This window comes from Pseudophryne corroboree, chromosome 1 (assembly GCF_028390025.1).
Source record: "Pseudophryne corroboree isolate aPseCor3 chromosome 1, aPseCor3.hap2, whole genome shotgun sequence".
NCBI lineage: Eukaryota > Metazoa > Chordata > Amphibia > Anura > Myobatrachidae > Pseudophryne > Pseudophryne corroboree.
Window position 1 is genome coordinate 1,098,481,094 of NC_086444.1, and position 12,752 is coordinate 1,098,493,845.

Below are 12,752 nucleotides of genomic sequence, written 5' to 3' on the forward strand. Positions count from 1 at the left end.
ATCTGAGTGAAGACTTCGTGATGAAGTCCCCACTCTCCCGGGTGGAGGTCGTGCCTGCTGAGGAAGTCTGCTTCCCAGTTGTCCACTCCCGGAATGAACACTGCTGACAGTGCTTGCACGTGATTCTCCGCCCAACGAAGAATCCTGGTGGCTTCTGCCATCGCCACTCTGCTTCTTGTGCCGCCCTGGCGGTTTACATGAGCCACTGCGGTGATGTTGTCTGACTGAATCAGCACCGGTTGGTTGCGAAGCAGAGGCTCCGCTTGACTCAGGGCGTTGTATATGGCCCTTAGTTCCAGGATATTTATGTGCAGACAAGCCTCCTGACTTGTCCACAACCCTTGGAAGTTTCTTCCCTGAGTGACTGCCCCCCATCCTCGGAGGCTCGCATCCGTGGTCACCAGGACCCAGTCCTGTATGCCGAACCTGCGGCCCTCGAGAAGGTGAGCACTCTGCAGCCACCACAGAAGAGACACCCTGGCCCTTGGGGACAGGGTGATCCGCTGATGCATCTGAAGATGCGATCCGGACCACTTGTCCAACAGATCCCACTGAAAGATCCTCGCATGGAACCTGCTGAAGGGAATGGCTTCGTATGATGCCACCATCTTTCCCAGGACTCGCGTGCAGCGATGCACCGACACCTGTTTCGGTTTTAAGAGGTCTCTGACTAGAGTCACGAGCTCTTGAGCCTTCTCCGCCGGGAGAAACACCTTCTTCTGGTCCGTGTCCAGAATCATGCCCAGAAAAGGCAGACGCGTAGTAGGAATCAGCTGCGACTTTGGAATATTCAGAATCCAGCCGTGCTGTTGCAACACTTCCTGAGAGTGTGCTACGCTGATTAGCAACTGCTCTCTGGACCTCGCCTTTATGAGGAGATCGTCCAAGTATGGGATAATTGTGACTCCTTGCTTTCGAAGGAGCACCATCATTTCTGCCATTACCTTGGTAAATATTCTCAGTGCCGTGGAGAGCCCAAACGGCAACGTCTGGAATTGGTAATGACAGTCCTGTACCACAAATCTGTGGTACTCCTGATGAGGTGGATAAATGGGGACATGCAAGTAAGCATCCTTGATGTCCACAGACACCATAAAATCCCCCTCTTCCAGGCTTGCAATGACCGCTCTGAGCAATTCCATTTTGAACTTGAATCTTTTCAGATAAATGTTCAGGGATTTTAAATTCAATATGGATCTGACCGAACCGTCCGGTTTCGGTACCACAAACATTGTGGAATAGTATCCTCTTCCTTGTTGAAGGAGGGGAACCTTTACCACCACCTGCTGGAGCTATAACTTGTGAATTGCCGCTAACACTACTTCCCGTTCCATGGGGGAAGCTGGCAGGGCCGATTTGAGGTAACGGTGAGGGGGCATCACTTCGAATTCCAGCTTGTATCCCTGAGACACAATCTGTATAGCCCAGGGATCCACCTGTGAGCGAACCCACTGGTGGCTGAAATTTCGGAGACGCGCCCCCACCGCTCCTGGCTCCTGTGGAGCCCCAGCGTCATGCGGTGGATTTAGTGGAAGCCGGGGAGGACTTCTGTTCCTGGGAACTAGCTGTATGGTGCAGCTTGTTTCCTCTACCCCTGCCTCTGGCAAGAAAGGACGCACCTCTGACCTTCTTGCTTCTTTGTGATCGAAAGGACTGCATTTGGTAATACGGTGCTTTCTTAGGCTGTGAGGGAATATATGGCAAAAAATTTGACTTCCCAGCCGTAGCTGTGGAAACTAGGTCCGAGAGGCCGTCCCCAAACAATTCCTCCCCCTTGTAAGGTAAAACCTCCATGTGCTTTTTGGAGTGGGCATCACCTGTCCATTGCCGAGTCCACAGGACCCTTCTGGCAGAAATTGACATTGCATTTATTCTAGAGTCCAGTAGGCAAATGTCCCTCTGGGCATCCCTCATATATAGGACAGCGTCTTTTTTATGCCCCAGGGTCAGTAAAATGGTATCCTTGTCTAAGGTATCAATTTCCTCAGACAGATTATCTGTCCATGCTGCTACAGCACTACACATCCAGGCCGACGCAATTGCCGGCCTCAGTAGAGTACCTGAATGTGTATAAACAGACTTCAGGATACTTTCCTGCTTCCTATCTGCAGGATCCTTTAGGGCGGCCGTATCCTGTGACGGCAGGGCCACCTTTTTAGATAAGCGTGTCAGAGCTTTATCTACCCTAGGGGAGGATTCCCAGCGCATCCTGTCCGTTGGCGGGAAAGGGTACGCCATAAGTAACCTTTTGGAAATCAGCACTTTCTTATCGGGGGAATCCCACGCTTTTTCATATAATTCATTTAACTCGTGTGAAGGGGGAAAAGTCACCTCTTGCTTTTTCTCCCCATACATATACACCCTTTTGTCAGGGACAGGGTTTACCTCTGATATGTGCAATACATCCTTCATTGCTATAATCATGTAGCGGATGGCTTTAGCCATTTTAGGCTGCAATTTTGCATCATCGTCATCGACACTGGAGTCAGAATCCGCGTCGATATCTGTGTCAACCATTTTGGATAGTGGGCGCTTCTGAGACCCTGACGGCCTCTGCACTGTAGGATCAGGCATGGGCTGAGACCCCGACTGTCCCAAGGCATCAGCTTTATCCAACCTTTTATGTAAGGAGTTTACATTATCATTTAACACCTTCCACATATCCATCCAATCAGGTGGAGACACGTCATTCATCTGCACTTGCTCTGCCTCCACATAGCCCTCTTCGTCAAACATGTCGACACACGCGTACCGACACACCACACACACAGGGGATGCTCTATATGAGGACAGGACCCCCACAAGGCCTTTTGGAGAGACAGAGAGAGAGTATGCCAGCACACACCCCAGCGCTATATGACCCAGGAATCACACAGTAACTTAGTGTTTACCCAGTAGCTGCTGTATATATATTAAATGCGCTAAATTTATGTGCCCCCCCTCTCTTTTTACCCTTTCTACCGTGAGTCTGCAGGGGAGAGCCTGGGGAGCTTCCTCTCAGCGGAGCTGTGGAGAGAAAATGGCGCGTGAGTGCTGAGGAAGAAGGCCCCGCCCCCTCAGCGGCGGGCTTCTGTCCCGCGATTTTGTGTAAAAGTAATGGCGGGGGCTCATGCATATAACAGTGTCCAACTGTATATATGCTCCTTTTGCCAGGAGGTATCTAATTGCTGCCCAGGGCGCCCCCCCCCCCCCCCCTGCACCCTACAGTGACCGGAGTGTGTGGGTTAGTGTGGGCGCAATGGCGCACAGCTGCAGTGCTGTGCGCTACCTCATATGAAGACAGGAGTCTTCTGCCGACGATTTTTACGTCTTCTTTCTTCAACCCGCCGGCTTCTGACTTCTGGCTCTGCGAGGAGGACGGCGGTGCGGCTCCGGGAACGGACGACAAGGTCAGGTCCTGTGTTCGATCCCTCTGGAGCTAATGGTGTCCAGTAGCCTAAGAAGCGCAACCTAGCCGCAGTTAGTAGGTTTGCTTCTCTCCCCTCAGTCCCACGTAGCAGAGAGTCTGTTGCCAGCAGAAGCTCTCTGAAAATAAAAAAGCTAACTAAAATACTTTCTTATTAGCAAGCTCAGGAGAGCTCACTAAAATGCACCCAGCTCTGTCCGGGCACAGAACTGAGGTCTGGAGGAGGGGCATAGAGGGAGGAGCCAGTGCACACCAGTAGTACTAAATCTTTCTTAGAGTGCCCAGTCTCCTGCGGAGCCCGTCTATTCCCCATGGTCCTTACGGAGTCCCCAGCATCCACTGGGACGTTAGAGAAAACAAAATACATTGTGCTCATTGGTGGCACATAGAGGCATTAAGCAGACAAGAAATATCCAAGCACACGACTTTATCCCTGCATCATGCATGTATTATGGAGCAATACAAGTAATCCCGTTATTTTATCCAATATGGAGTACGTCAATAGAAGTAAATATAGAAAAATAATACACACTAGCTGAAGTGACCAGTTTTAACTGGGCAAAAGGTTTGCTGGGAGGAACATTTTACCCATTTTCACCCCCTTAGGAGTCTAATTTAGAAAAAATCCTTGCTAAGTCGATGACTACACATAACTGTCACAGTTCACAGATCACCCAGCAGGTCACATGTTCAGGGTCACCCAGCGGGTCTACAAGGAGAGTTCACCAACTGTCACATTTTCCAGAACACAATGGTGATGCATTGTAAATGGCAGGCAGACATTTTTCCACATAAGTCCGAAAAGAAGCAACCAATTACAACATCAATATTTTTCTGCAAATCTAAGGAGCAAGATCTTTAATTTGGTATATGATGTGCCTTACTTAGGCAACCGCATCATAGAAATTAGTCACTACATAAAAGTCGTCCTTCTGCTATTAATATATAGATGCTATACTGTGACCCCATTTTCAGTACATAGCTTAATGTATAAGTAAAAGAAAATGTTGATGTGCCTAACATAGCAGTCTCTCTCTGTTCTTTTTTCTTTGCTTAAAACAAAACACAAATATACACGATTAAGAAAAAAAAATGGCTACAGACAGCTAGCAGTTAAATAACCTCAAGAAAAGTACTGCCTGTACATACAAATATTCCAGGTTATACGTCTCTCAACCAGCAATACCCCCTTGCAGCCAGCCAAACATAAGAAGGGACATCCCACACATGGGGCCTAATTCAGACCTGATCGGTGCTGGCACATGCCAGACAGCCGACGGCCGTCTCAACCCTGCGATCGCCTCAGCCTGATTGAAAGGCAGAGGCAGTCGCTGGGCGGGAGGGGGCGGCCCGACAGCATTTGGACGCCGTTTAGGGGGCGCGGTCCGGGCAACGCAGGAGTGGCCGGACTGTGTGGGGCGGCCCTCACAGTGACGAGTAGCTCCCTGGCAGCGCGCAGGAGCTGCGCAGGTAGGGAGCTACTCCTAAAGTACAAAAGCATCGCCGCTGTGCAATGCTTTTGTACTTGTGTGGGGGAGGGGAGGGGCCCGACATGTGAGGTGGACTAGCCCTGTGCTGGGTGTCCCCCCGCATGTCTGTGTCTGAATTAGGCCCATGGTGCAGAGAAAGTTGAGGTGTTGCCAGAGTTATACTGGGGGAAATGCATCAAACCTCAGAGAGCGATAAAGTACCAACCAATCAGCCTCTAACTGCCATGTTACAGTCTGTGTTTGAAAAATAACAACTACGAGCCGATTAGTTGGTACTTTATCTCTCTCCAATGATTGATACATCTCCCCACCACCACCACGGAGAGAAGAAATAGGAGCACTTAGAGAAAGAAGAGATGATAGAGAGACTGGCAGGAGTAAGAGAGATAGAGAGATGCACAACATATAGAAAGAAGAAGAAGTCAGTGAAAAAGATTACACTTCTATTGTATTCTCAGCTCTACAGCTTGTATTATGTAGCCTACACACTCCCTGACACTTCAGCTGCTTCCTTAGTAAGCTCTTGCTGCAATAATCCTTACTGTACAACTCAGTGGTAACTTGGATGATTATACACCCCCCCACCCACCCTCACAGTCTCCATCCATGCCAGCTTCCCTCTGTGGGCATTTAGCATAATGCCCTGCTGCTTCCATTGTCTACGTTTCCTTCTGCAGTGTAATTATCCTCTCTCCAATTCCAGATTGCATGAGGTTTGTTCTGGATTCTGAACTTGGAAATCAGAATGCTATTGTGTTCTCTAACCCGACATATAATAGGAGCTGTGAAGAGAATTGAGACGGCAGTAACAGCTGCTAATGAACGAGTGACGTCAGCTGTAACGGTGCTCGGTGCCAGCCTGTGTCCTGTGGGAATGGTCACTGGCCCTTTCTATAGGATTAAACCACAATGCTAGAATTCTGCCGAGTGAAGCCAACAATCACAAGAAACGATTTATTGCCACTCTGCTTTATTCAAGAAGATCCATGTCATAAACTTTCACTTATTTTGGGTAAAAGGGATTGCCCCGCACTGTCCTTTAAAGTACAATGAAGCTCAAAGAGTGAAACGCTCATATAGGGCTAGATAGAGTATATAAAAGCATGGAGAGAGATAAAATTATGGGAGACAAAATGCTAACCAATCAGTTGCCAATTGTCATTTTCCAAACACAGCCTGTAAAGTAACAGTTGGGATCTGACTGGTTAGTACTTTGTCTCTCCACTTTCTCTCACTTCAAGCTTTTGATATATCTCCCCCATAGTTTGTAAACATGTAGGTAATACAGGTGTGTGCCTTCACACACATATAGCAAACACCAAATCCACAATTACGTGACACATTAGCTTTCATGTGGGTCACAAAGCAGAACAAGCGAAGAACAACATACCAGTACTTTCCTTTCACACTTCCAGCAACATGATTGGTTACGCCTCAGTGCTATTTCCATTAACTACAAGGCTGAGCCATCAGCTCCATGAAGCTTTATCTGTCTACTCCACATCAAAATCCTAATTGCAGAGTTATCCATAGTAGGAACCGTATTGTAAAGCTTTTTTGTTGCAAAAGAAAAAAGTATGCTCCACGGTAAGTACAGTGAAATAAAAAGGCTATGTAACTGATTCTCTGTAATGTGACAACAATTCCCTCCACCATAGCCAATAAAGGAAAGTGTAGCCCATGAACACAAAGATCACAGGCTGGACCTTTATGACCCACAGTCCTACACCAATAAACAACGACGTCATTGCCAGTTAGGACCCAGGTGTATACATACTTGCCGAGAAAATGAGCGACGATGCTCATTTTCACCCATCCTCAGCGATGGCGCTCACTTTCTCGGCAAGTGTGTATGCCGCTGCCAACCAGCGATGCACGGTCCCGCAGGTCATTAACGACCCTAGCTGTCGGCCGTACAGGCAGCTCAATTTGGACTTTCAAGAACATCATATCGTTCAGTGTGTATGACCGGCTGCCGACCGCCCCAGTCCGGGAGGGGAAGCACTGGGCAACGTCGCTCACAGAGCACATCGCCTAGTGTGTACCCACCTCCAGTCATAGTTATGTCAGGGGAACATCAGCTGCTGTGCTGCAGTGAAGTTAATACTTACCTTTATAATAGAACGGTCTTTAATGAAATGACAGGTTTAAAAGTCAGCACCACCTAAATATAATTTTTTAGCTACAAACAAAAGGATAATAAGGTTGAAAGAGCAGACGTACAATCAGTTCCCGATAGTTCTTCTTCAGGGATTGGTGCCTCTCCCGCAGTTGGTTTGCCATCAGCTTGTATTGGTCCCGTTCCTGCTGACATTTGTCCAGCTCAGCAGAGAGGATCAGTAAAGCCTCTTTCTTGCTCTCCAGCTTTTTCTTACATACAAGGAACTAGAAGAGAAAATGTATTGTTATTCCAGCGCACATTAGCAATAGGATACAGTGGTAAATTTTAATAGTTAGAAGGGCTCATATGGTCAGCATAACCCTCCATGATTTTTTTCACTGCATTTTTTTGTAATGCATCTTATTCTATTATAGACATTTAGGCCCTAACTCAGCATGGGTCGTCATTTTGAGAAACTGCAGTTGTCTGCGAGTAGAAAGGCGCCGCCCCCGACAAAAAGAAAAAAACCCCGGTGCAAAATTACAAATGCATCGCAGATCGCGATCCACTCGTACATGCATACGCAATTCCTAGAACATCAAAGAATCTTTGCCGTCTGTGCAAATGTGAGTCTGAGGCTGCCATTAATCTGCAACTGAGACAGCCTGCGCTGACGTCAGAGACCCTCCCCAAAAACACCTGGGCACGCCTGCGTTTTTTCTGACATACCCAGAAGACGGCAGGTTTCCGCCCAGAAATGATGGCTTCCTGTCAGTCAAACAGCGGCTGCATTGCAATTATGATCTCTATGCAATTTCTGTCATTATTACCCCTCGCGCGTGCGCAATACAACCACTACGCATGCGCAGTCATTCGATAATTGCTCAATTTGCAAATTCTCTAATTAGCGATCCATGCTGAATTAGGCCCGGTGTCTGGCACGTAAGTCGGGAAGTGCAGTTTACCACTTCTAATGCCCAGGGTTTTGTGGTGGTAATTTGTATTTTATGACTCAAGTGCCGGACGTGATGCTTTTACAACACACGGTAAGCCTGCAATTAACATAGTGGCACTAGTTAAGTTGGATTTCTGCTGGCACCTCATGAACCGAAACCATCTAGTTGCTGGTATATAGCAGGAACAATTGAATAGCTCTGGGCACGCATTCTCGGAGCTAAACAGAGCATTCAATTAAATCCCCACATGTTTGCAGATTATTAATAAATTGCTGTTTCTAAATGATTTGTTTTAACCTAAATCACAGCAGATGAACCACCTGTATCCTCTCCTCACTGCAAAAGAACCGAGACTAAACACAAAGACTCAATAACGGCATTCACACAATATGTGGCACAGGTGAAAGTGACATATAGGCCCTGAATGCAAAGAAGAACTGTAAAAGTGGACCTGACAAAGGATCTCATACTATCAGCTTGTCCAACATTTATGAGGTGCAATTAATGCATGAAAGCTAAAGTCAAAAGAGAACCGTTCCAAAAATAATAAATGAGGGAGGTATCCAATTATTATCATGGATAATGGATTCGCTGGGGGCTATCCAATTAGCCCAGATGCCATCGGTTATCGGATATTATGCTTCACGTGCCTCAGGCACACTAAGCATAATCCACAATAACAGCCCCGTTTTTCCGCAATAACACATGGGTCTGAAAACTTATCCCGGATCCCACGTATTATCGCCCCAAAACGGGACATTTTTTGGCCGATAAAAATGGACTAAAATTAGCGCGTCAGGTATAGTGACTTTTACCGTTGACTAAGTTATACAATCACTTATCTTATGAACAACAAAAATGAAGTACAGGTTGAGAATCCCTTATCCAAAATGCTTGGGATTTTGGATATCGGATTTTTCCGTATTTTGGAATAATTGCATACCATAATGAGATATCATGGTGATGGGACCTAAATCTAAGCACAGAATGCATTTATGTTACATATACACCTTATACACACAGTCTGAAGTAAATTTTAGCCAATATTTTTAATAACTTTGTGCATTAAACAAAGCGTGTCTACATTCACACAATTCATTTATGTTTCATATACACCTTATACACACAGCCTGAAGGTCATTTAATACAATATTTTTTACAACTTTGTGCAGTAAACAAAGTTTGTGTACATTGAGCCATCAAAAAACAAAGGTTTCACTATCTCACTCTCACTCAAAAAAGTCCGTATTTCGGAATATTCCATATTTCGGAATATTTGGATATGGGATACTCAACCTGTATTCTATAAATTACAGGACTTTGTAATAATACAAGTAACAAGTTTTTACAAAACCCATTTTCATTCAGGGGCAGTACGGATGGTGTAATGGTTAGCATTACTGCCTCACAGCACTGAGGTCATGGGTTCAATTCCCACCATGGCCCTAACTGTGGGGAGTTTGTATATTCTCCCTGTACTTGCGTGGGTTTCCTCCGGGTACTCCGGTTTCCTCCCACAATCCAAAAATATACTGGTAGGTTAATTGGCTCCCAACAAAATTAACCCTAGCATGAATGTGTGTGCGTGTACATGTGATAGGGAATATAGATTGTAAGCTCCACAGGGGCAGGGACTGATGTGAATGACCGAATATTCTCTGTAAAGCGCTGCGGAATATGTGTGCGCTATATAAATAACTGGTAATAAATAAATAAATAAAATTCAAGTGACAACAGATGTGAATGTGAATTTTCTAGACAGAAAATAGAGAACTTCCCAAGACAACAGAGCACAGTGCATGAAAAAAAAAAAAACTTCCATATACAATGGTGTAGGTCAGTGGTTCTCAAACTGTGTGCCTAGGCACCTTGGGGTGCCTCGGGACACTTGCAGGGGTGCCATGGGTTGGTGGTCCAGAACCAATTCAGTTTATTTATGGTCAATGTAATAGGCAAAATCAGTGCTGGTGGTTGCCAATCATAAACTATGTGGTCAAATAGAAGCAAATCTTGTCCCTCACCACACAATTGAACCTAAGGATGACATATGAACACAATTTACAATCTTTCAATAAGAAACTTTTGGCCTAGGGGTGGCGTGAAAATAATTCTGATACTCTAGGGTGCTGTAACTCAAAAAAGTTTGGGAACCACTGGTGTAGGTGAAAGGAAGAACAAAATCCTTAATAAAAGGATCAGATAAATAATGACAGACTCCTGCTTATCTAAAACTTACTGTGGTGAAGGAGGAATGACAGCTACTACTTATAAAACACACTGTTTCCTATGAATTTTGGCATGGTGAGCAACCTAGCATACAAGAAATCAGAGATTTGGGTGAAAAGCACTTGTTTTTATTATTTGTGTCTTTATTTAAGTAATACAAGGTAAACTACAAAACCGAGCAGTGAAAGGAATTCGATACAGTAATAGATCCAAAGAATTCAGAGGGTAATTCAGAACTGATCGTAGATGTGCGAAAAACCCCACATCTACAATCAAATTCTTTGACATGCGCTGCAACGCCCAGCACAGGGCAAGTCCACCCCACCTGCCGGTTCCAACCCCCCACAGACATGCGAAAGCATCACATGGCGGCAATGGTTTTGCATTTTTCGAAAAGCCCTCTGCCTAGCGCAGCCTAGCTGCGGAGTCAGGCGGCTACCCACCATGTTAAGGGTCGCAGCGGCCGGGACCTGCTCCAGCCACGATCCAGACACGCCTTCGTTGTCTGGGCCGTGCCCCTTAAATGGAGCGTCAACGCCGACAAAACGCGGCATAGACGCCCTGCTCCAGCCCCCCTCCTGCATTCCGACGAGAATACAGTTTAGGACCTTGCACATGCATGCACTGGTCTACGCGCAGATGTGCAAAAATCGCTTCATAATGATTTTTGCACATCAGTGACAGGGTCTAAATTAGGCCCTCAGTATCTTATGGGTGTGGTATATTTCAACGCCATTCATAAAGTCAAAAGGAGATGATCTGCATTGTCGTAATGTCACCACTGATGAAAGGTCCACGTGATTGGAATGCCAAAAAACATCCCTCGTGGTTTAGTGGCGACTTACCTTGTATAGTGGGTCCAGCGGCTCTAGCATTGTGTCTTCCAGGTCCGGCAGTAAGGCGATGATGACTTCCAGGGGATTTTACAGTGTGTCTAGTGGTAAATATAAGCCCAATATCTAACCCTAACCCACCCCTTCCACAGCGTATAGCTGGGTACACACTAGGCGATATGTCGTCTGATCCGGCGGATCGGACAGACATATCGTTCACATCGGACAGTGTGTATGCAGAATATGTACGCTCCTGCCATAGTTAGCGATGTCTTCTAGTCAGCCCTGCTGCGGGACCGGCCAGAAGACACCGCTAGTGATGCCATGATGCCGCGTAGCTCCGTCGCCCCCCATCCTGCATTGGCAAGTGTTTATGCAATTGTAGATGAAGGGTCCCCATCACCCATGATGTCGGGCTTGGGACACATCGTCTAGTAGTGTGTATCCACCTAAACCTTTTGCTGCCGGTCTGTGCAGAATGTTGGTATTTCATATCAATATTGTAAACTGTCGACATTCTGTAGATGCCGACATGTTCAATGCCAACATTTTAACAATGTCGATATCATAACTGTCAACATTGTGGTGCCGATATTCTAAACGTTAGCATTGTGAATTCCACCATTCTGACCCTTCTAACCCTATGAAGAGATAATATTGATGCAAACCTCTTTGCCAGGGTAGGCTCTTACTGGAGTTGCTGTCCCGACAAAGGATGCAACAAGTGACTTTTCAGGGCCACGCTGCTACCAATTTGAGGTATACCCTAAGCCTCAGCTGTAGAGAAGGGGTGTTGGCTGTAGCAACAGCTGCAGGCTGAGCATCTTCAGAAGCTGTACAGGTGGGCCAGCACGTGGTACCATTTCTTGAGTTGTGACAGTGTACTCTCTTGTAGAAACTTGTGTGCTCATTTTCCATGTTATTTTACAAAGTTTTACTTGTTCTAGTCACAGTAAGATCTATTACACATATTCCCCATTTACAGTGTATCCAGAAAGTATTCACAACGCTTCACTTTTTCCACATTTTGTTATGTTTCAGCCTTATTCCAAAATGCAATAAATTCATTTTTTCCCCTCAAAATTCTACACAAAATACCCCATAATGACAACGTGAAAAAAGTTTTTGTGATTTTTGCAAATTTATTAAAAATAGAAAAATAAGATTTTAAACCTACCGGTAAATCTATTTCTCCTAGTCCATAGAGGATGCTGGGGACTCCGTAAGGACCATGGGGGTATAGACGGGCTCCGCAGGAGATAGGGCACCTAAAAAGAACTTTGACTATGGGTGTGCACTGGCTCCTCCCTCTATGCCCCTCCTCCAGACCTCAGTTAGAGAACTGTGCCCAGAGGAGATGGACAATACAAGGCAGGATTTAGCAATCCAAGGGCAAGATTCATACCAGCCCACACCAATCATACCATGTAACCTGGAACATACATAACCAGTTAACAGTATGAACAAACTACAGTAACGGTCCAAGACCGATGTCAAATGTAACATAACCCTTATGTAAGCAACAACTATATACAAGTCTTGCAGAGTTTCCGCACTGGGACGGGCGCCCAGCATCCTCTACGGACTAGGAGAAATAGATTTACCGGTAGGTTTAAAATCTTATTTTCTCTTACGTCCTAGAGGATGCTGGGGACTCCGTAAGGCCCATGGGGTTTATACCAAAGCATCCAATCGAGCGGGAGAGTGCGGATGACTCTGCAGCACCGACTGACCAAACGC

At 46.0% G+C, this 12,752-nt stretch overlaps 1 protein-coding gene across 3 annotated transcripts in view; it reads right to left on the minus strand.

Annotated features, from left to right (window-relative positions):
* Positions 1 to 12,752, minus strand: part of CCDC149 (coiled-coil domain containing 149) — a 214,667-nt gene that overhangs the window by 134,329 nt on the left and 67,586 nt on the right. For all 3 annotated transcript variants that reach the window (XM_063921861.1, XM_063921853.1, XM_063921870.1), the window contains exon 2: positions 7,120 to 7,281. In XM_063921861.1, the coding sequence (XP_063777931.1) occupies positions 7,120 to 7,281 (162 nt within the window). The remainder of the gene's footprint in view (positions 1 to 7,119; positions 7,282 to 12,752) is intronic.